This window comes from Drosophila biarmipes, chromosome 2L, assembly GCF_025231255.1.
Source record: "Drosophila biarmipes strain raj3 chromosome 2L, RU_DBia_V1.1, whole genome shotgun sequence".
Lineage (NCBI taxonomy): Eukaryota > Metazoa > Arthropoda > Insecta > Diptera > Drosophilidae > Drosophila > Drosophila biarmipes.
In genome coordinates this window covers 6,013,777-6,031,249 of record NC_066612.1, presented here as the reverse complement: position 1 = coordinate 6,031,249, position 17,473 = coordinate 6,013,777, and the positions used below count along the sequence as shown (strand labels likewise).

At 49.6% G+C, this 17,473-nt stretch overlaps 7 protein-coding genes across 9 annotated transcripts; 4 read left to right on the top strand and 3 right to left on the bottom strand.

The window, feature by feature from the left end:
* Positions 1 to 240: 240 nt before the first annotated feature.
* Positions 241 to 2,930, top strand: LOC108027655 (uncharacterized). Its single transcript, XM_050885153.1, has 3 exons — positions 241 to 724; positions 1,216 to 1,635; positions 1,690 to 2,930. The coding sequence occupies exons 1-3, from the start codon at positions 241 to 243 to the stop codon at positions 2,928 to 2,930; spliced, it is 2,145 nt and encodes a 714-aa protein (XP_050741110.1).
* Positions 2,931 to 3,019: 89 nt separating this feature from the next.
* On the bottom strand, positions 3,020 to 5,020 carry LOC108027908 (lactosylceramide 4-alpha-galactosyltransferase). The gene is made up of 3 exons (XM_017099529.3): positions 4,858 to 5,020; positions 4,227 to 4,798; positions 3,020 to 4,171 (listed from the first exon to the last, which is right to left on the bottom strand). Exons 2-3 carry the CDS (start codon positions 4,784 to 4,786, stop codon positions 3,589 to 3,591), a joined length of 1,143 nt encoding a protein of 380 aa, XP_016955018.1. The 5' UTR covers positions 4,787 to 4,798; positions 4,858 to 5,020; the 3' UTR covers positions 3,020 to 3,588.
* Positions 5,021 to 5,289: 269 nt separating this feature from the next.
* On the top strand, positions 5,290 to 8,499 carry LOC108027816 (pre-mRNA-processing factor 40 homolog A). Of its 2 annotated transcripts, XM_050884889.1 has the most exons (7): positions 5,295 to 5,399; positions 5,455 to 5,844; positions 5,907 to 6,139; positions 6,196 to 7,244; positions 7,307 to 7,672; positions 7,737 to 7,817; positions 7,880 to 8,499. In XM_050884889.1, the coding sequence occupies exons 2-7, from the start codon at positions 5,489 to 5,491 to the stop codon at positions 8,168 to 8,170; spliced, it is 2,376 nt and encodes a 791-aa protein (XP_050740846.1). In that variant the 5' UTR covers positions 5,295 to 5,399; positions 5,455 to 5,488; the 3' UTR covers positions 8,171 to 8,499. The 2 variants fall into 2 exon arrangements, with proteins under 2 accessions (XP_016954884.1, XP_050740846.1); XM_017099395.3 differs by having other exon boundaries at positions 5,290 to 5,844.
* Positions 8,500 to 8,606: 107 nt separating this feature from the next.
* On the bottom strand, positions 8,607 to 11,273 carry LOC108027818 (splicing factor 3B subunit 2). The gene is made up of 5 exons (XM_017099397.3): positions 11,148 to 11,273; positions 10,444 to 11,090; positions 9,417 to 10,386; positions 9,113 to 9,357; positions 8,607 to 9,049 (listed from the first exon to the last, which is right to left on the bottom strand). The coding sequence occupies exons 1-5, from the start codon at positions 11,169 to 11,171 to the stop codon at positions 8,680 to 8,682; spliced, it is 2,256 nt and encodes a 751-aa protein (XP_016954886.1). The 5' UTR covers positions 11,172 to 11,273; the 3' UTR covers positions 8,607 to 8,679.
* A 49-nt stretch (positions 11,274 to 11,322) lies between these two features.
* Positions 11,323 to 12,470, top strand: LOC108027819 (histidine protein methyltransferase 1 homolog). Its single transcript, XM_044094087.2, has 3 exons — positions 11,323 to 11,373; positions 11,437 to 11,994; positions 12,052 to 12,470. The coding sequence occupies exons 2-3, from the start codon at positions 11,488 to 11,490 to the stop codon at positions 12,460 to 12,462; spliced, it is 918 nt and encodes a 305-aa protein (XP_043950022.1). The 5' UTR covers positions 11,323 to 11,373; positions 11,437 to 11,487; the 3' UTR covers positions 12,463 to 12,470.
* Positions 12,471 to 12,574: 104 nt separating this feature from the next.
* LOC108027839 (palmitoyltransferase ZDHHC23) lies at positions 12,575 to 14,343 on the top strand. Of its 2 annotated transcripts, none has more exons than XM_017099427.3 (4): positions 12,575 to 12,630; positions 12,805 to 12,976; positions 13,039 to 13,932; positions 13,991 to 14,343. In XM_017099427.3, exons 3-4 carry the CDS (start codon positions 13,082 to 13,084, stop codon positions 14,169 to 14,171), a joined length of 1,032 nt encoding a protein of 343 aa, XP_016954916.1. In that variant the 5' UTR covers positions 12,575 to 12,630; positions 12,805 to 12,976; positions 13,039 to 13,081; the 3' UTR covers positions 14,172 to 14,343. The 2 variants fall into 2 exon arrangements, with proteins under 2 accessions (XP_016954916.1, XP_016954915.1); XM_017099426.3 differs by having other exon boundaries at positions 12,582 to 12,630; positions 12,727 to 12,976.
* LOC108027840 (uncharacterized abhydrolase domain-containing protein DDB_G0269086) lies at positions 14,279 to 17,465 on the bottom strand. The gene is made up of 5 exons (XM_017099428.3): positions 17,126 to 17,465; positions 15,630 to 16,975; positions 15,179 to 15,569; positions 14,592 to 15,115; positions 14,279 to 14,526 (listed from the first exon to the last, which is right to left on the bottom strand). The coding sequence occupies exons 1-5, from the start codon at positions 17,345 to 17,347 to the stop codon at positions 14,376 to 14,378; spliced, it is 2,634 nt and encodes an 877-aa protein (XP_016954917.1). The 5' UTR covers positions 17,348 to 17,465; the 3' UTR covers positions 14,279 to 14,375.
* Between the last annotated feature and the right edge of the window lie 8 nt (positions 17,466 to 17,473).

Genomic DNA, 17,473 nt, shown 5'->3' with positions numbered 1-17,473 from the left:
ATCGAAATGGAACATTAGACCGCCGAAAATACCAAGTAAGCGGCGATTATAGGAGAGAAATCGCGGAGAAAAGCAGTTGCAGACAACCGCAGAGTCACCAGGCAGCCAGCCAGTCCCAGTCCCCCAGATCCAGCAGCATCCGCACATCTTGGAACACTTATCATTCAACTTCGCAGCGAATCGCACGCGCGAAAAAAATAATCGGAGTGTGTGCTAAGAGTAGAAGGAGTTGCAGCTGGCATGGCCGTGGACATGGACATGGAAGCCATAAAAACGCTGTCGTCGAGCCAAGAAGATGCCAACCAGTCCCACTCCGAGTACGACTGGAAGACCAATTGCAAATTACGAGGCGGCAAAAACAGCGGATTCGGTCAGAAGAGCAGAGCCAGTGCCAGTGTCAGAAAAAAGAAAGTTATTGGAGCCGGTTGTGGCCACCTGTTGCCGTCCCTCGCCGCTGCACTTTGCATGCTGATCTTCCAGCTGGTGCAGACTCCTCCAGTCAGCTCCATGTCGCCGGCCAACGAGACGGCCTGGCCACCTATGCGGCATTACGATATCTGGGACGACGACTTGGGCGAGCCGGGTGATCTCGAGGAGGAGTCTTTGGCGGAAGAGGCGGACTTTAAGCTGCAAAATGGAATACAGGAGGAGCTGGACCTGGATATGCAGCAGGAGGACTTCAATGATCGGAGTTTCAACCAGACCAATTCCAGGCAAGGAAAAGGTGAGCTAAATATATGGTTTTAGGAACTACTTTAAGCAGTTGAATTTCAGTGAAATAGGTGAATATGTGTTTAAAACTCAAAAAATTTTTAGCCTTCGATCAGAATACCCCTTATAAGCTACTAGAAGCTTCTGCTATAATAAATTATAATAAATAATATAATAATAATATAATAAAATATAATTTGCTTGATTATATGGTTAAAAGATTGATACTGGCTAAAAACTATTATACTTATTTAAGTGTTAAAGTTAACTCTTTAATTATATTATCATGGGCTTATAATTGGTTTATATTTGATATTTCTATTTTAAACAGCTGATTTGATCTTTACAATATAACTATTATTGCATTTTAATGTTTGTATGTAGCTAGACTTTTTTTAAATATACATTAAAGAAACAGTTTTAGTTTGTTCAATGCTCAGCTGTTAATTTCTCAATCCCTAAAAGTTTTCATTTCCGACCTTAATAAAAATTGCATTCTATTAGTGATTCACCTGTTTCCCGTTCCCGTCGATGGTGACTGCATGTCCAACGATGGTCGCCGGATTGGCAACTGCTTGAATGCCTACGAGTGCCGCCAGAAGGACGGTCAAGCGAAGGGCGAATGCGCCATGGGATTCGGGGTGTGCTGTGTATTCCTGGCCAGCTGCAACACCACAATCACGAACAACATCACGTACATAGTGTCGCCGGGCTTCCCCAGTTTTATGCCCAGCAACTTTAGTGGTTGCAATCTGCGGGTGAAGATGATGAGCGATGAGATCAGCCAGGTACGAATCGACTTCCATCACTTCACATTGGGTCAGCCGAATCGAAGGACTGGCGTGTGCGAAGGCGACGTCTTCAGTGTAGGCGGAGGACCAGGCGGGAATTTCTCCATTTGCGGGCAGAACAGTGGTCAGCATAGTGAGTACATATTTACATTTCTCGGACTTTCTGTCTGCACTTCTTAGTTTTCAGTGTACTACGATGTGGGAGCTAGAGCTTCACCTAGACAGTCCACTTTGTACGGAAGTCTGCGCCCCGTGGATGCGGGTAATACCACCAGCAACATCACAACCACAGGAGATCGCTTCATCGACATCAGTCTCAATCTGTCCAGTCGCCTGCTGCCCCTTCGCATTTGGGAGATGAGTGTGGTCCAAATCCCTTTTAGCCAACGAGCTCCGGCGGGATGTTTGCAATATCACACCGGAACGGAGGGCATTATGCAGACGTTCAACTTCGCGGAAAATGGACGACACTTGGCCAACCAGAACTATCGGATATGTGTGCGTCAGGAGCTGGACATGTGCTCGATTATGTATCAGCCTTGCGATGAGCAGTCCTTCCGGATTGGTGGAGGCGGACGATTGGCAACTAGAGCTGGTGAGAGTGTCGAAGGATCAACGACAACATCGAATTCTCCTGTAGCCCAGTCGGATGTGGCAGGTGCAACAGAAACAGCAGCAGCAACATCCGGCAACGCAGCAATGACCACGACAGCTCCAACTTCTAGCACCCTAATGCAGATGCTGGCTAACATAGCCAATTCCACCAGTGCAACACTGATGACCATGATGACCGGGAATTCAACTCCAGCGGCCAGTGCAGCTTCATCCGCCAGTAGCAGTAGCAGCAGCAGCAGCAGCACGTCTGCCATGAGCACGACGACAACATCGACCACTCCAACACCGCTGCGCTCAAGTACAGAGGCTTCAACCACCTCGCAGGCACCTGCATCCTCGCCAGCCAGCGACGATGTGGAAGGGTCCGGCGGCGAAGTTGAAGATGATGACGACGATGGCGGGTTTCTGTTCTTTCGCAGTCGGCCCACCACAGAGGAACCGGGCGTCTCCAGGAGGCCACGTCCAAGTGGAGGCTTTGACATAATGGGCATTATTCGAAATGCCCTTGATCTGCCGCTCAAGTGGCGGCGGCGTCAGGCTCGCCAGTTTTTCAGCACCTGCTCTGATCGGATCACCATGCCGTGCATCATAGAGGACTTCATAGGCACCGGGCTGGGTCCTCTTCCCGGTTGCGAGCCAGTCCACTGTGGCGCCCAGTTCTGCTCTTCGGGAGTGTGGCCATGTCGCATCGAAAGCACGGTGACTCCGTTTTATATAGGCGTGCATTTCGGCAATGGAATGGGTGCTGGCAAGGCGAATGCAGAGGATAATGTGGGAGCCTGTCTCCGATTTTCGCAGGTCCAGTGCATGTAGGGTAGAACTTTCATTTCGTTTTAGAAAATTGAGAGATTCCTCGAAGAATACTGAAATTCTCGATTAGATCCAATTAATTTATATCAGTGTTTAGCTATTTTGGAAAAGCTTTCCCATTTTAATTTTATTTTATCAAATTATTAGTATACACACTGACTACGTTGTTAGTCCCCTTATTCACCTGACTTTTTTAGGGGCGGTGATAATATCTCTTGTAAAATACTATGTACATGATGGACAAGAATCATATCTTACTCGAGCTTAGTTAAGAGTACATTTGAGATTAAAGCACTGTGGGACAAACATAGTAAACTAAGCTTTCTTTTACAGCACAGAGGATTCTTAATTTTGTTCGTTTGTTTTCTTTTCTTTGTGATTCAATCGCAATTCGCAATCTAATCCGTTTTTTAGTACATATATGGTGCAATCGGACAAAATGCGATGATCGGGACAAGTTTTTTTGTTCATTTTGAGCTTCTTTATGATGTGTGCGTTTAAGTAAGCTGTTATCGCTTGAAATGCGGAATGCTAAAAAGCAAAAGGAATGCAATGCCACCTAATAATGGTATCCTTTCATGGGAATCTAATCTTTGGTTTGCAGCGGTGGACATTCTTGTACAAAATAAACATACAGTTGATAACCCTTGAGTGATTAATACTAGAAATATTCGCCCGCAGCTTTATAAGATCGCGGGCAGTTTTGCTCGGCATATTGGGCGTAGGCGCTTTTTGAACCTTGCTTGATGGGCAGCGCGCTCGAGTGCTTGTTCCACACATGCACCACATAAGAATCCTTGCATCGAGCCATTGTCTCCTCAAACTTTTCCGGCTCAAAGAAATCGCGCCAGTGCTTCCATGGCACAGCGTAAAAGGCTCCCCTCCCAAATACCTTAAATCCCATACAGCGTTTCGGATCCTCCTGCATTAGGCCAATATCCTTTGTGCTACATATTTTCTGGGCCACACGAGTTATCACTCCTGGTCCATTGTTACCCCAGTCTCGGCCGTCGAAGTTGTGTTGAAAGTCGCGCAGGCACGACGCGGCAATCTCATGTCCGAAGCCAGTTGCTGCCAGGCTCATAACGCCAGCGGCCAAATGAGTATTGGACTCGGCCCCTGTGTAGTTGGGCGGCACCTTTTCCATGTTGCGTAGCACCACCACATCCATATCCAGATAAAGACCGCCGTAGCGATATAGCGTGAGATAGCGCAGGAAATCCGAAATGTGTGAGAACAAATATCTGGAAAGTCAAGTTTATTGATAAGTAATATTTTAGGTAAAATGTCCTAACTCACCTTGATCGTGACAAGCGTCCGTCTTTGAGCCACTCCTCCATTGGCGTGCCAGCAGTGTAGCTCTCGAGATTCAGACGCCGCAGATGCACATTGCTGTAGCTGAGAATGGCCTCCACCAGGGTCTGGGGATGGCTGTTGTTCCGCCCGCCGGTGGAGATTCGGTAGGTGGGGCCGGCGAACAGGACGAACACTTGAAAATTCGGATTATGCAATGCTGCGGACTCGATTGCGCAGGCCTGGCGGGCGGTGACCTTCAGCTTCTCAAGCCGCCTATTGTCGGACAGGTGGCAGCTGGTCTCATGAAAGAATATGCTCCTTCCGGGCGTGGGCTTCGGCTCCGCCTGCAGAACGTCCTCCAGGATACTCGAATCTGCATCCTCGACTGCCGCCTGCTGAGTCGCCATTCCTTGGCCTTCCATGAAGCAAGGGTAATATTCATTTTCCCAGGTGAGGACGTACGTAAGGCCGCCAATCAGGGCCAGGACGAGAATGCCGAACAGAAGACGCAGTCTTCCGTTGTGCAAAAAGCGCGCCGCCAAAATGGGCAGCCGCAGGAGCATTCTGCAGGTTGGCTGTTAGCAAAAAGGAAGTGTGATGGTCTGCTAAAACTTCTGAAGCTACTGTTTCTTACTCTGTGTGTAGCCGGCTAACCACTCATCGTCCTCACTATAGGAAACTCCCCAGCTGAAGGGTGAATGAGAAATAATGGTGAAAGAACAGGAGGATCGGACCACAACAAACCAAGCTGCGGATACTCGATAACTTATCGGGGCGGGTATATCATCGGAATCCTATTTAGAGTATTCGATATGCTAGATTTCTTAGTACATTTTATTAATTATTCGAAAGTATCTCCGGCAAGGCATAGTTTTAGAACCCCGCACTCGACGGGTATGTAACACGTAAAAGAAAGGCGTTTTCCGTAATGCCACATATATTTGAAGATATTGTTATGGTGTAACTAAAAATAGTTTTATTGTAAATTACATTTTATTAAGGTAAATTATAATATATCGACTAGTAAGTACTCGATAGTAATACTCGACTTATCGATGTTATCGCAAATGGTTGTCCCACCTCTAGGCGGCATTTGCTTTGAGAGTTTTGCGATTTTTTTCATTTAACGAACGCATTGTGAATTAGCCGGCGCAGCGCACGCAACGACCGGTAGACGTCCGTTACTCCCATTACCCATATAGCAAAATAGTGAAATGAATGTTCCCCCTAGCGTGGGCAATGGAGGAGCGCCACCAGGAAGGGGCATGGGCTACACGCCGCCGAATGCCATAGTGCCGCAGTTTCCGCCTCCCGGGTTCGCGGCCCCGCCTCCTCCGGAGCTCGCAGCCGCCTTCGGCGTGTTGGCCACCAACACCGAGTGGACGGAGCATAAGGCGCCGGACGGACGACCCTACTACTACAATCAGAACACCAAGCAGAGCTCGTGGGAGAAGCCCGAGGCCCTGATGACGCCCGCCGAGCTGCTGCACAACCAGTGCCCCTGGAAGGAGTACCGCTCGGACACGGGCAAGGTGTACTACCACAATGTGGCCACCAAGGAAACCTGCTGGGAGCCGCCGCCGGAGTACGTGGACATGAAGGCCAAGGCGAAAGCGGAAGAGTGAGTAACTTATGGGGCTCAGATGGAATACCACTTGCTAATATCATGTTTCATTTACCCAGAGCTGCTGCTGCCGCCAAGGCCGTGGCGGCCATGACCTCATCCAGCCTGGCAGGCATGGTGCCCCATGCTGCGCTGGCCAACATCCTTCCCGCCGCCCTGCCCGCTGCCCCCAGAATTCCCACTCCCGAGATTCACTCACCTCTGACGCCTGGAAGCAATGATAACTCGTCCTCCGCCATGGACCAAGCCATGGCAGCCACTCTGGCATCCATAGAGGTGCCGCAACCGAATGGTAAATGCGTTTAGCTCATTATTTCTTCCATCCAAGTTACTCTCCTTCTCTTCCAGCGAAAAAGGACGACAAGTCGGATAGCGGTGTGGTGTTTAAGGACAAACGAGAGGCCATAGAGTCCTTCAAAGAGCTGCTGCGGGACCGCAATGTGCCCTCAAATGCCAACTGGGATCAGTGCGTGAAAATCATCTCAAAGGATCCTCGCTATGCCGCCTTCAAGAATCTGAACGAGCGCAAGCAAACTTTCAACGCCTACAAGACGCAAAAGATCAAGGACGAGCGGGAGGAGTCACGCCTAAAGGCAAAGAAGGCAAAAGAAGACCTGGAGCAGTTCCTTATGTCCAGCGACAAGATGAACTCGCAGATGAAGTATTTCCGTTGCGAAGAGGTATTCGCCGGGGTAAGGACATGGACTGTAGTGCCGGAACCGGATCGGCGCGATATATACGAAGACTGTATATTCAATCTAGCCAAGCGGGAGAAGGAAGAGGCGCGTTTGCTGAAAAAGCGCAATATGAAGGTTCTGGGCGAACTGCTGGAGTCGATGACGTCGATTAACCATGCCACCACCTGGTCAGAGGCTCAGGTCATGCTGCTGGACAATGCTGCGTTTAAAAACGACGTGACCCTGCTGGGTATGGATAAGGAGGATGCCCTCATTGTCTTCGAGGAGCACATTCGTACCCTAGAAAAGGAGGAGGACGAGGAACGCGAGCGGGAAAAGAAGCGGATGAAGCGACAGCAGCGCAAAAACAGAGACTCATTTCTCGCTCTGCTCGATTCTCTGCACGAAGAGGGCAAGCTCACGTCCATGTCGCTGTGGGTGGAATTGTATCCGATCATATCCGCCGATCTGCGGTTCTCCGCCATGCTTGGCCAGAGTGGATCCACACCGCTGGATCTGTTCAAGTTCTATGTGGAAAACCTTAAAGCCCGGTTCCATGACGAAAAGAAAATCATTCGGGAGATCCTGAAGGAGAAAGCCTTTGTGGTTCAGGCCAAGACATCCTTCGAGGACTTTGCCACAGTTGTGTGTGAAGACAAGCGATCGGCCAGCCTGGATGCGGGAAATGTCAAGCTGACCTACAACTCTCTGCTGGAGAAGGTAATTATTAAGTGGAACAAAGAGTTTTAATCATTAAGGGTCTTACATAATAATATTTCCAGGCGGAGGCCATTGAAAAGGAGCGCATGAAGGAGGAGGTGCGACGATTACGGAAGCTAGAGAACGAGATTAAAAACGAATGGCTAGAAGCCAACGTCTCTGTGGCCGAGCCCTACGAGAGTGCCAAGAAGCTGGTGGAGCACCTGGAAGCATTTGCCCTGTACGAGAAGGAAATCGGTGTGGAGAAGATCTGGGAAGACTTCATAAGGGAAAGCGAGGACGCGTGCAGCCATCACCACTCGCGGTCGCGTAAATCGAAGAAAAACAAAAAGCACAAGAAACGAGTTCGATCCACGTCGAGATCAGACATTGAGAACGAACAGATTGAGCTGGAGAAGTCCAAGCGAAGGCGCTCCAAGTCACGATCGGTTAGTATGCCAATACGTAAGAGGTTTAAAATAAGAATATATAAGTTATATTACTCCCTTTCAGCATTCCCTGAGCTCGATCGGCAGCATCGAAAGCGAAAAACTGCTGAAGAAGAAAAAGAAGCGCAAGAACAAACTGCGAGGTGTACGTAGCAAGTCCTCCCCAATCCACAGAACTCAAAAAATCTAACATGGCTTCCATTTCAGTCCTCCTGTGAATCGGAAATTCCGGGCATCCAGTCGCCCACCCAAGCACTCCTGCAGAACGACTCCAACTCGCATTCGCCGGCCAAGAAAAAGAAGAAGGAGAAGCGAACCAAGAAGGATAAGGAGGGCAAGCGACACAACAGACACAATCGCTCCGGCACGCCCCTCAGTCCCGCCCAGTCCATAGAGTCGGCGGGATCGCGGAACGAGGAGCTGACGTTAAGTGACGGCGAGCTGGAATCAAAACGAGCGGCTCTGCTGGCACAACTAAGCGAGCAGTTGGACGAGTGACCAGCGGACAGGCGCTAAGCTTAAGCCGACATAGACAGCGTGTGGCACACTCCAGCTCCAGCTTATTGCCGGGGCAGGAGAAGCAGCTTGCCTTGGACCCAGTTACTGGACAAGTACTCGCACGTCTTTGCACTGCACGCCCCTCCGTTTGGTTAAGATACAGTCCTGGTCCCAGCACAAGCCACACAGCAAACAACCACTAAAGTAATTTCTTAGTCGCAATAAGTTTCAATGTATAAATGAGAATTAAAGCTATCAAGTCAAGTTTTAAGTTATACGCAAACGATTTTGAGTCTCCGTCAAAATAAACGAAAATTATCGTAATTACAGTCATGCTGTTTGATTGTTCCATATCATATTATGATTTTAATTAAATAGAAATGTCAAATTTTTCTGAATACAATCTGAAGTCCTGTCTTCTAAATTAAGATGATTGTTTTAGTTTTTACTATGTTTATTGACATTCCTGACAAACGCACAAATGGAAAAGTTTTTTTTTGCTCGTTAAACTAAAACTTGAACTCCTTGTACTTCTTTGTGGTCTTTGCCGGATCCGTTTGCTGTCGCTTGCGCTTCGATTTTTGTCGCGCCACATGCTCGGCCAACATGTCTGACAGATCCTCCTTCTGCAGGTGATTCTGCTGTTCGCGCATTTGCTGCTCATAACGCTGGGCCATAGCGTCGTTGTCCATGTCCAGTTCGCTGGGATCGAGCGCCAGTTCCACGATGCCCTCGCGATCGGTTGTGGATCGAACTGGAGGCTGCTTGTTGGCCCCACCTCCGCTGACATCGTACACATGGGTTGAGCCCATCATGGAAGAGCCTATGCGGTCTGTGCGCTTCTCGGGCAGCACTTGGTACAGGACGGGGGTTTCATTACTAGAAGAAATTAAAACAATGTGGTTAACTCTACTCTTATGTTGCAGATCTTGTTTCACTTACTCCTCCATCTCGGCTTCGATTTTCTTTTTGCGAAGCTCAATGTTCTCGGGTGTTTCCATGCCAGCTGGGACACTGGTGAGTCCAGAGGGCGTTACCAAGCCCTCCACAGGCGTGACCAGGCCAGTCTCATCCTGCTGATCGCCCAAGTCCTCGCCATCCTCCTCCTCCTCTTCGGAGGACTCTTCAGACTCGGACTCCAGCTCACCCCATTGATTACGCTCGATGTCAGCCTCGTCAATGCCATTCTAAATGAATCCCAGGAATATTTAAGAATGGTACTAGGTAAAGCAATGGTGCTACTCACATCCAGGTCCAAAATATTGGTTCCAAATACATCACCGTACAGCGGCTTTCCGTTCTCATCCACTGGCGGCTTGCCCCAACCGCCGGCATGATAACCGAACGAGGTGCCGTCCGGGATGGGCGCATTTAGGCCGGGAATTTTCAGATTCGGATAAGAGGGCGGCGGCCCATAACGCTGCTGGGCAATCAGCCAAGGCGGCGGAATCTTGTGCGAGTTGGGGCCCACGGGCATGCCCAAAGCAATGCGCAGCTCCTCGGAAAGATCTCCTGGCTTCTTTTCCTTGAGTCGCGTCTCGAACTCTTTGCCCTCGTAGTAGAGATCGCCGTGAATGGTCATGCGAGGCTTGGTCTGCCACTTGAAGAAGGCGTCGTGCAGTTTCTGGTAGTCAATGTCTATCTTGCCCATCTTGGGACGCACACGTTCACGCATCTTGGCCTTGAGGGTCTTGGCGTCCTCCCGCTCCTGCAGCGACTCGCGCATCTCCATGATGCCCGTCTTCTTGATGAAGGCGGGGAGATCGAACGGCGGCTTTTCGATACCCCTCTTGCCCTGCAGATATTTCCGTTTGAAGCACCAGTGGCGCGGCACTTGCACTGTGTTCCTGTAGGCCTTCAGTTGGACCAGCAATTTCGGATCTCTGGCTGTAACGTCGTGCATCTCAACCACATCGGGGCGGGAGACCAGCTGCTTCAGTTCTGCCACACTTAGCCGTGTTAGCTTCTTTAGCTTTCGCTTGGACAGCTTCTCCTTGTCCTCCTTGTGCTCGTCGTCATCATCGCCATCGTCGTCCTCGTCTTCAAGCAATTTGTCGGCCGCCTTTTTGTCCTTGGCGACGGACTCGGAATCTACAGAGGACTTGTCCTTTTCTGCAGGCTTCGGTTTATTTTCCAATTTGAAGATTTCGAAGACACGGTAGAACTGACGGTACATCGGCGCCAGATCGGCAATGGTTATCTTTTCGGGCACGTATCTGAAGGAGGAAAGGGTTTTATTAGAGTTTTACTGGGAATAGCATGTCATGACTTACTCTATGGTCACATCCTCTTCATTGGCCTCCGATGCCTTTTTGTCCTTCTCCTTTTCATCGCCGCGATCCTTCCTCCGCTTGGTGCGACTGTCCTTGTGTTTGTCCTTCTTTTCCTTCTCGACGACCTGTTCGTCCTCGCTGCCTGCGGCTTTGGTCTCCGGCTCTTTGGCCTCCTGATCCGCAGCCTCGTGCTCATCCGCCTGGGCTAGCTGCTGCTGCCGCTCGAACTCCAGCTGGTGGCGAATCTTCTTGTTCTGCTTCTTGCGCTTCTTCTTCTTTTTGTTTCGCTCCGCCTTGCTCTGCTTTCCGGGCTTTCCGCCGCCGCCCCCGTTCACCTGGTTATCGCCATCATCATCGCTGTCCTCGCCCACATCCGCCTCGTCGCCGTCCTGTGTGGGACCACCGCTGCCACCTAGCGAGTCGGCGTCCACGGTGAACTCGGCCGCCCGCTGATCCTTCAGAGCCAGCACATCCTCCAGGGCCTTGGGCAGGACCAGTTCACCGGAGGTCTTCTCGTCATCCGCGGCTTCTTCGGGAGCTTCGCCGGCGTTGCCGTTTCCATTGCCGTTCTCGTTCCCATTGGCCGCCGCACTTTCGTGCTGCTGCTGATCGAAGCGTATGGACATCAGCGGCGTGGGCTGGCCGGGCTGGAAAGTTAGGCACTTGATAGAGGGCTAGCCGGTTTTGCTAGGTAGCGAACTCACCTCGTTGTTAGACTGGTCCGCCATAAATTAAATAAATTTATAAAATCCAAACCACCAGCGAAAAAACAATTCAATTCTAGCGATGGCCGACAAGGGATAAGTGTACCCAATCGATTATTCGATAACTGGAAAATCGAAAAGCATCTTCATATAACAGGGTGTCCTAGGTACAAAAAGCGTGGTTTGCGCCGACAGCTGATCGAAACCAATTTACAGAGGAAAATAAGTGCATATAAATAAATAAAACGTGGGATTCATTTAAAAGTAATTAATATATTTTTAATTCCAGTTAATACTCACCGCTAACAATCAGTCTTAGCTGAAGGTTTAAGCTAGAAAGATGTTTAAATTTAATTTCGAAGTCGAAGAGGATGCCTCTGAAGATCCCCAGTCCGTTAAGAGTCCCATTTTTGAAAAGGATGCCGAAGAAGCTGATTCGGAAAAGACAAAGGACATAGATTGGTACCAGGCGGTGAAAGTACAGCCCACAGATAACTTGATTTCCATATTGGATTTCTACGAGCTGAATGCCAAGGAAATTGAAGTGGGAAAGACTACAATAAGACACCTCGTGGCCGGCTTTTTGCTGGACGATATTAAGGCTCAATCCGACTTGCAGGACCTTGATATCAGGAAGTCCGAGGAAAATCATTCAGACCTCATAGCCGGGGTCTACGAAGGCGGCGCCAAAATATGGGAATGCACAGACGATTTACTGCAGTATTTATCCGAAAAGCATGAGGACTCATTCTGGAAGGACAAACGAGTTCTGGATTTGGGTTGTGGCTCCGGTTTACTGGGTATATATGCCATTAAGCAAGGAGCACGTGTCGATTTTCAGGACTATGTAAGGGCGTAGTACTTATTTTTATATTATTTTTTTTCTAAAAATGTATTCTTTTAGAACAAAGATGTTTTGGAATACATCACTTATCCGAATATTCTGCTAAATGTGGAGGAAACGCTAACTGACGACGAAAAGCTGAAGTTTTTGGACACAAATACAAACCTTTATGCTGGAGATTGGTCTCATTTCGCTGAACTGACGAAGGACCTGGAAAAATATGACCTAATACTTACCTCAGAAACCATTTACAATACTGAAAATCAGGGAAAACTGTTGGAAACATTTGCTGGTCGACTGAAATCCGATGGAGTCGTGTTGGTCGCTGCAAAATCTCATTATTTTGGAGTAGGAGGTGGCCTTGAACAATTTTCGGGAAAGATTAAGCAGGGAAATGTTTTCCGAAGCGAAAGTGTCTGGCAAGCCGACGAAAATTTGAAAAGAGGCATTTTGCAATTAAATTTTAAGTAAATTAAAAAGTATTTTTATTTATTGGACATAAATAATTATTTTAAACTAAGAGAAAGAGCGAAATTCCTTTCTATAGATAACAGCCTGACACCGAGTTGGCAGCCCTCTTTTCGCAGGGCACCCTGTAACAGTCAGCTGAGTTGTTGTTGCCCTTATTCCGGAAAAATTGTGAGTAAATTCATTGCGCTCTGAAAAAACAATTAAAATGGACCCACCTACGGAACTTATGACTTCTTTTGAAACGTTCCCCCACTCTGCCAATAGGGCGTGCATTAACCTTATCTAAACTGTTTCCTCACACGCTGCCGGATCGCCGAAAAAAATCGATGTTCTTGATGTCAGCCGGCTCCTCCGATTTTGTGTCTGCCGCTTGGAGATCGGAGGCCGAGGAGGCTAAATCGGAGGCGAACAGGAACCTCTGCTGCTGTGAGTACGTGGCGGAGGACACCCGACAGCGATCGCACATCCTAGGATGCTGTTGTAACTGCGTAGACTTCGACTTAGTGTGCACAAGGTGGGAAAGCAAAAGAAAGGCCTGCTAGAATAACTCCTAAATCCCTTTTATATCCTCTTCAGACTCGTCACCTGCCGGGCCATTGATCGGAGGAACATAGACGGTATGCTGATCGCCTTCCAAGATCGACTGCGTCTGCCATGGCGCGGCGGAGCCAAGCGAATCTCGCCCGCAGCTGTGGCTCCCGCGTTCATTGTGCCCCTCATGCTGGGATTGGCCACTCTGAACTCCAAGACCGCTATAGTGCTGATGCTCACTTTGGTGGGCTTCACCATCTGGGGCGTGCACCTGGCCAAGCGGACGGCCACGCGCACCAACTTCTTTCTCAGCTGGCTGGTCTTCTCGGTGTTCTACATGATCATCATCTTTGAGTTTCAGGTGCCTCTGCTGGAGCTGGCCCCGGAGGAGAATTACGCCCTTATGTTCTTCTCCTGTGCCGCTCTGTATTGTCTCTACTCTACCAAGGCACTGTCCCCATTGAATCTAGTCTCCGCTCAGTATGGAACCACGCCGAAAGATGAGCTGCCTGGCATCGCGGAGGCTTCTAGTGGCGAGGAGCAGGCAGAGGCACAGACTACGCTCCAGATGGATAGTGTGCTGAACTTGGATGACGACGAAGTGGTGGACATGGACACGGTTGAGCGTTCGGGCTTGATGCACGGGCAGCCCAACATCTGCGAGATCTGCCGGAAGGTGACTCCTAGGCGTGCCTACCACTGTCCCATCTGCGGAACCTGCGTGAAGAGGCGGGATCACCACAGCTACTGGCTCAACTGCTGCATCGGAGAGCGAAACCATGTGTGGTACATTTGCGGACTGGCTCTCTCGGAGATTGCACTCCTGCTGGGTGCTAACTTGACCCTAACATCGATTTGCCATCCTTTCATGGTGGTGCGACCGCTTGGTTACCCGGTGCTCCTACCCGACGATTGTAGTGAGGTGTTCGAGGGCTTTGAGTGAGTATATAGGTTTAAGCTTTCCTTTCTGATATTAACCCGTTCATTTCCGTCTCAGGCTGGGTATCTCCTTTGTAGTGGCTTGCTACGCTCTGCTCATTTCCGCCTACATCGCTTTTATACTCACACGACAGGCCTACTTGTGGTGGACGGGCTCCACCCTGCACGAATACAAACGCGCCTCCAACGCCGCAGGTCGCAATCGGATCTGGAGCAACTGGCGAGCCATATTGAAGTGATTGCTCAACAAACCAAAAAAGCACAAGAAAGCACAGGCTTGTAGCCCAAATACTAAAGTATTTCCACTCTAAACTCTGTTCTTGGTAGTCGTACTTAGTCATAGCGCTTTAAGGTCTTAAATGCAATTTCAAATTTATTCAAAATAAATATTAGGAATCTATAAACGCGAAACGAACTAAACGAAAAGTAAAACTTTAAATAAGTTACCATAGGCTATCCTCTCTCGGTTTGTAATCTGGTAGTAGTTCCCAGATCTTCATGCGCCATCGTTGGCGGCGCTCCTCCGTCTCCTTCTCGACCTTGAGGATCTGCGGCAGGCGTCGCCAGCAGTCCAGGACTTTCCATTTCAGGTGCCTTGTAAAGTTTAACAAATTAAAATGTAATAATTCCATTAAATATTTATTTTCAGATGGACCTACCAATCATGATGAGAGATGGCCTGCCGGGTCTTGGTGTCCTCAATCATCTTGCAGCGTGCGGTATACTTGTGCCACCGGCCAAACCAGTGTTCCATGGCATGAAGTGCATGCCAATCGATGGCCACCATCATCTTGCTCTTCTCATTCTGCACATACACAATCCAGGCGTGCATGGCTCGGCGCTTGAGGATGTTATGCCAACACCTCTCCGCTCGGATAATCTTCTCGCGCTGCCTATAGGCCGCATAGCTGTGCCACGAACGGAAGGCGTTCTTTTTGATCAGCTGGCAACGGAACTCCTCGCTCTTGACCAGATTCTCGCGTTTCCGCTGCAGAAGTCGTTTGAAGCCCTCCATGCCAATCCGCCTCAGCAGAAGCCTGCGACTGAACTCCACGGCCTTGCGCTGGTTCTCAATGAAGCGCTGGCGTTCGCGTTCCTTTAGGACCTTGGCCATTTTCTCCTGGCGCCGCTTCTCCTTAAGAACCTCCATCCTCAGACGTTTGGCTTCCTCGTCCTCCTGGCGCTGTACGATTAGGTATTTATGGTGTATTTATGAAAAGGAATTCTTTTAATTTTAATAACCCACCTTGGCCTCCTCCAGGGCAGCCTTTGCTGCTTCCCTTTCCGCATCCGCCTGTGCCCGCCGCTGACGAGCCTGCTCATGACGCATACTCCGCTCGGTGGCCCGTTCCTGCATGTGCTGGAGGAAGCGTGGCTGCAGCAGCGCCTTGCCCCGAAGCTGGTCCAACTCCTCATCTTCCGCATCGCGCAGACTGCCTATCAGCTGCAAGCATTTCGCCTTGGCTTTGGCCTTGGGATCGCCGCAGCGAATGACCGTCTTCAGCTCCTGCTTGAGATCCTCGCGCGCCTCTTTAGCCTCGTCGCTGAGCTTCGTCAACTTGAGTTGCATAATGAGCCGCTCCTGGCGCTCCAGTTTGATCCGCTGTAAGTCAATGATGTCCTGCTGCACTTTAAGCCTAACGGAGAACAAAAATCCAACACTATTGATACATTTTATCCTTGTGAAAGGGACCTACTTGTTCTTAAACTGCTTGGCTAACTTCACGGCCTCCTCGCGCTGCTCCACGGTCTTACTGCTGGTTTTACCCGTTTCAGCCACCGTTTCTGTGCGCTGTCGCTTCTTCTCCTGCCGCACCTTGTCCAGAAAGGCGTTGATTTTCTGCACCCGATTGTCCCGCGCCTGACTCGTCTTGCCCTGCTCCCGCTCGATCTTCTCCATCGTTGTGAAGTGAATCCACTTGAGAAAGTACTTGCGCATCATCACCAACTGGGTGTTAGCTCTGGCCTTAAAAAGCTGGTCGATGATCTTTTGTTTCTCGTGGGTAGGCGCCACATCCGACTCATCGTCACTATCGCAGGACAGCTCAGGAGGCTCGGGTTCCTTGGGCTTCACCACCACCTTGGGCAACTCTATCCGGCGGATGAGCAGGGGCTCCGGTTCAGGTTCGGCTTCGGATTCCCCAATGGGGTGCGTGCTCGGCGTTGGAGTCTTCCTTTGGGGCAACTGGAACTGCACGTGCTTGGACGGGATGGGCAGCTCCTTGTCGATCTCGTCCTTCTGCTTCTCAGCTGCCTCCAACTGGAGTTCATACAGCGCTTCCTCGGCCAAGTCAGATATCACGGAGTCTATGCCATCGCTGGTGTTTGAGCAGGTGGAGGATTCCCTTTTCAGCGAGGAAGGATTACCTTCTGGCTGCTGCACCTGTTCCTGCTTATTCTCCTGCTGCAACTCCTCCTCGTGGCGAACGGTTCGGACGTGCAGCATCTGGCGCTCTGCTGCTGCCCGCATGGGTCTAAAGAACTCCTCCGTGGAGGTCAGAGGGCTAGGCGTACGGCACCGGAGGAGCTTCGCCTTGCTCTCATCCGCCTGAACTTGCTTGGTGAAGTTGCGGTACTCCAGGGCATCAAAGGATATCACTTGCTCCTCCAGGAACGCGGGTATCTCCATCACCTGGGCTTCCTGCTCCTCCCATTCGCAATCCATGTCCGCCTCCTTCTCCGGTTCCGCTCTAAGTTGCTGGATCAGGCTCTTGGTGGCCACCGACTTGGTTTCGGAGCACATCTGCGCCATCTCTCCCAAGGCCTGGACAGGAGTGTTGTAAAAGTTGTCAATGTGATGGGCAGCTTGAGCCAGACTCTTCACCAGGGGAGCATGGTTCAGCTTAAAGTCCGGCTTGGTGGGCGGCACTCGATGGGATTTGGTACGCTGGAACTGCCTGGACAACTGCTGGCGGAAATTCTTCAGCTGATTGTCAATGAAACGCTGCTCCACCTCCAAATTGTGCGCTTTGGTGGCTTCTAGGGAGTTGCCATGGTCATGGGCTATGGTGGCGAGGGGTAGTTTGTGTGGTATTTTCTGAAACTGTTTGAATTCCTCAATTGTAAATTATTGATTTTAAATTAACGCGGTTTTAAATAAATATTATATAATTGTTAAATTGTTACACTTCATTAAAAATAAAATTTATGTTAGTTGAAAATAAAAAATAAGATCACCTAATGACCACTTTACCATCTTATGTCGCATGTCCATTATGACACTGGGATTCAGCTGCTTAGTATCTTCTCCTTCGATCAGAATCCGCTCCTGACGCCTTCCAACGTAATCCGCCTCGATAAGGCGACGCACTGCATCCGTCTTCAGGCCCAAGGGATTTACCTGATGGTGGCGCTTGCGGATGCGATCCCAGCGTGTCTCCTTATTGGGTTTCTCCCGATGCTTAAGATGCGACATCTTTATTCAAAAACTTGTTCGAATTGTGATAGTAAAACTAGTTTTCGTTTTGAAAATTAAATGGGAACTGATACCAAATGAAAATGTTAGTAAACAAGTTGAACATATTGTCCTGGCAACCGAAAC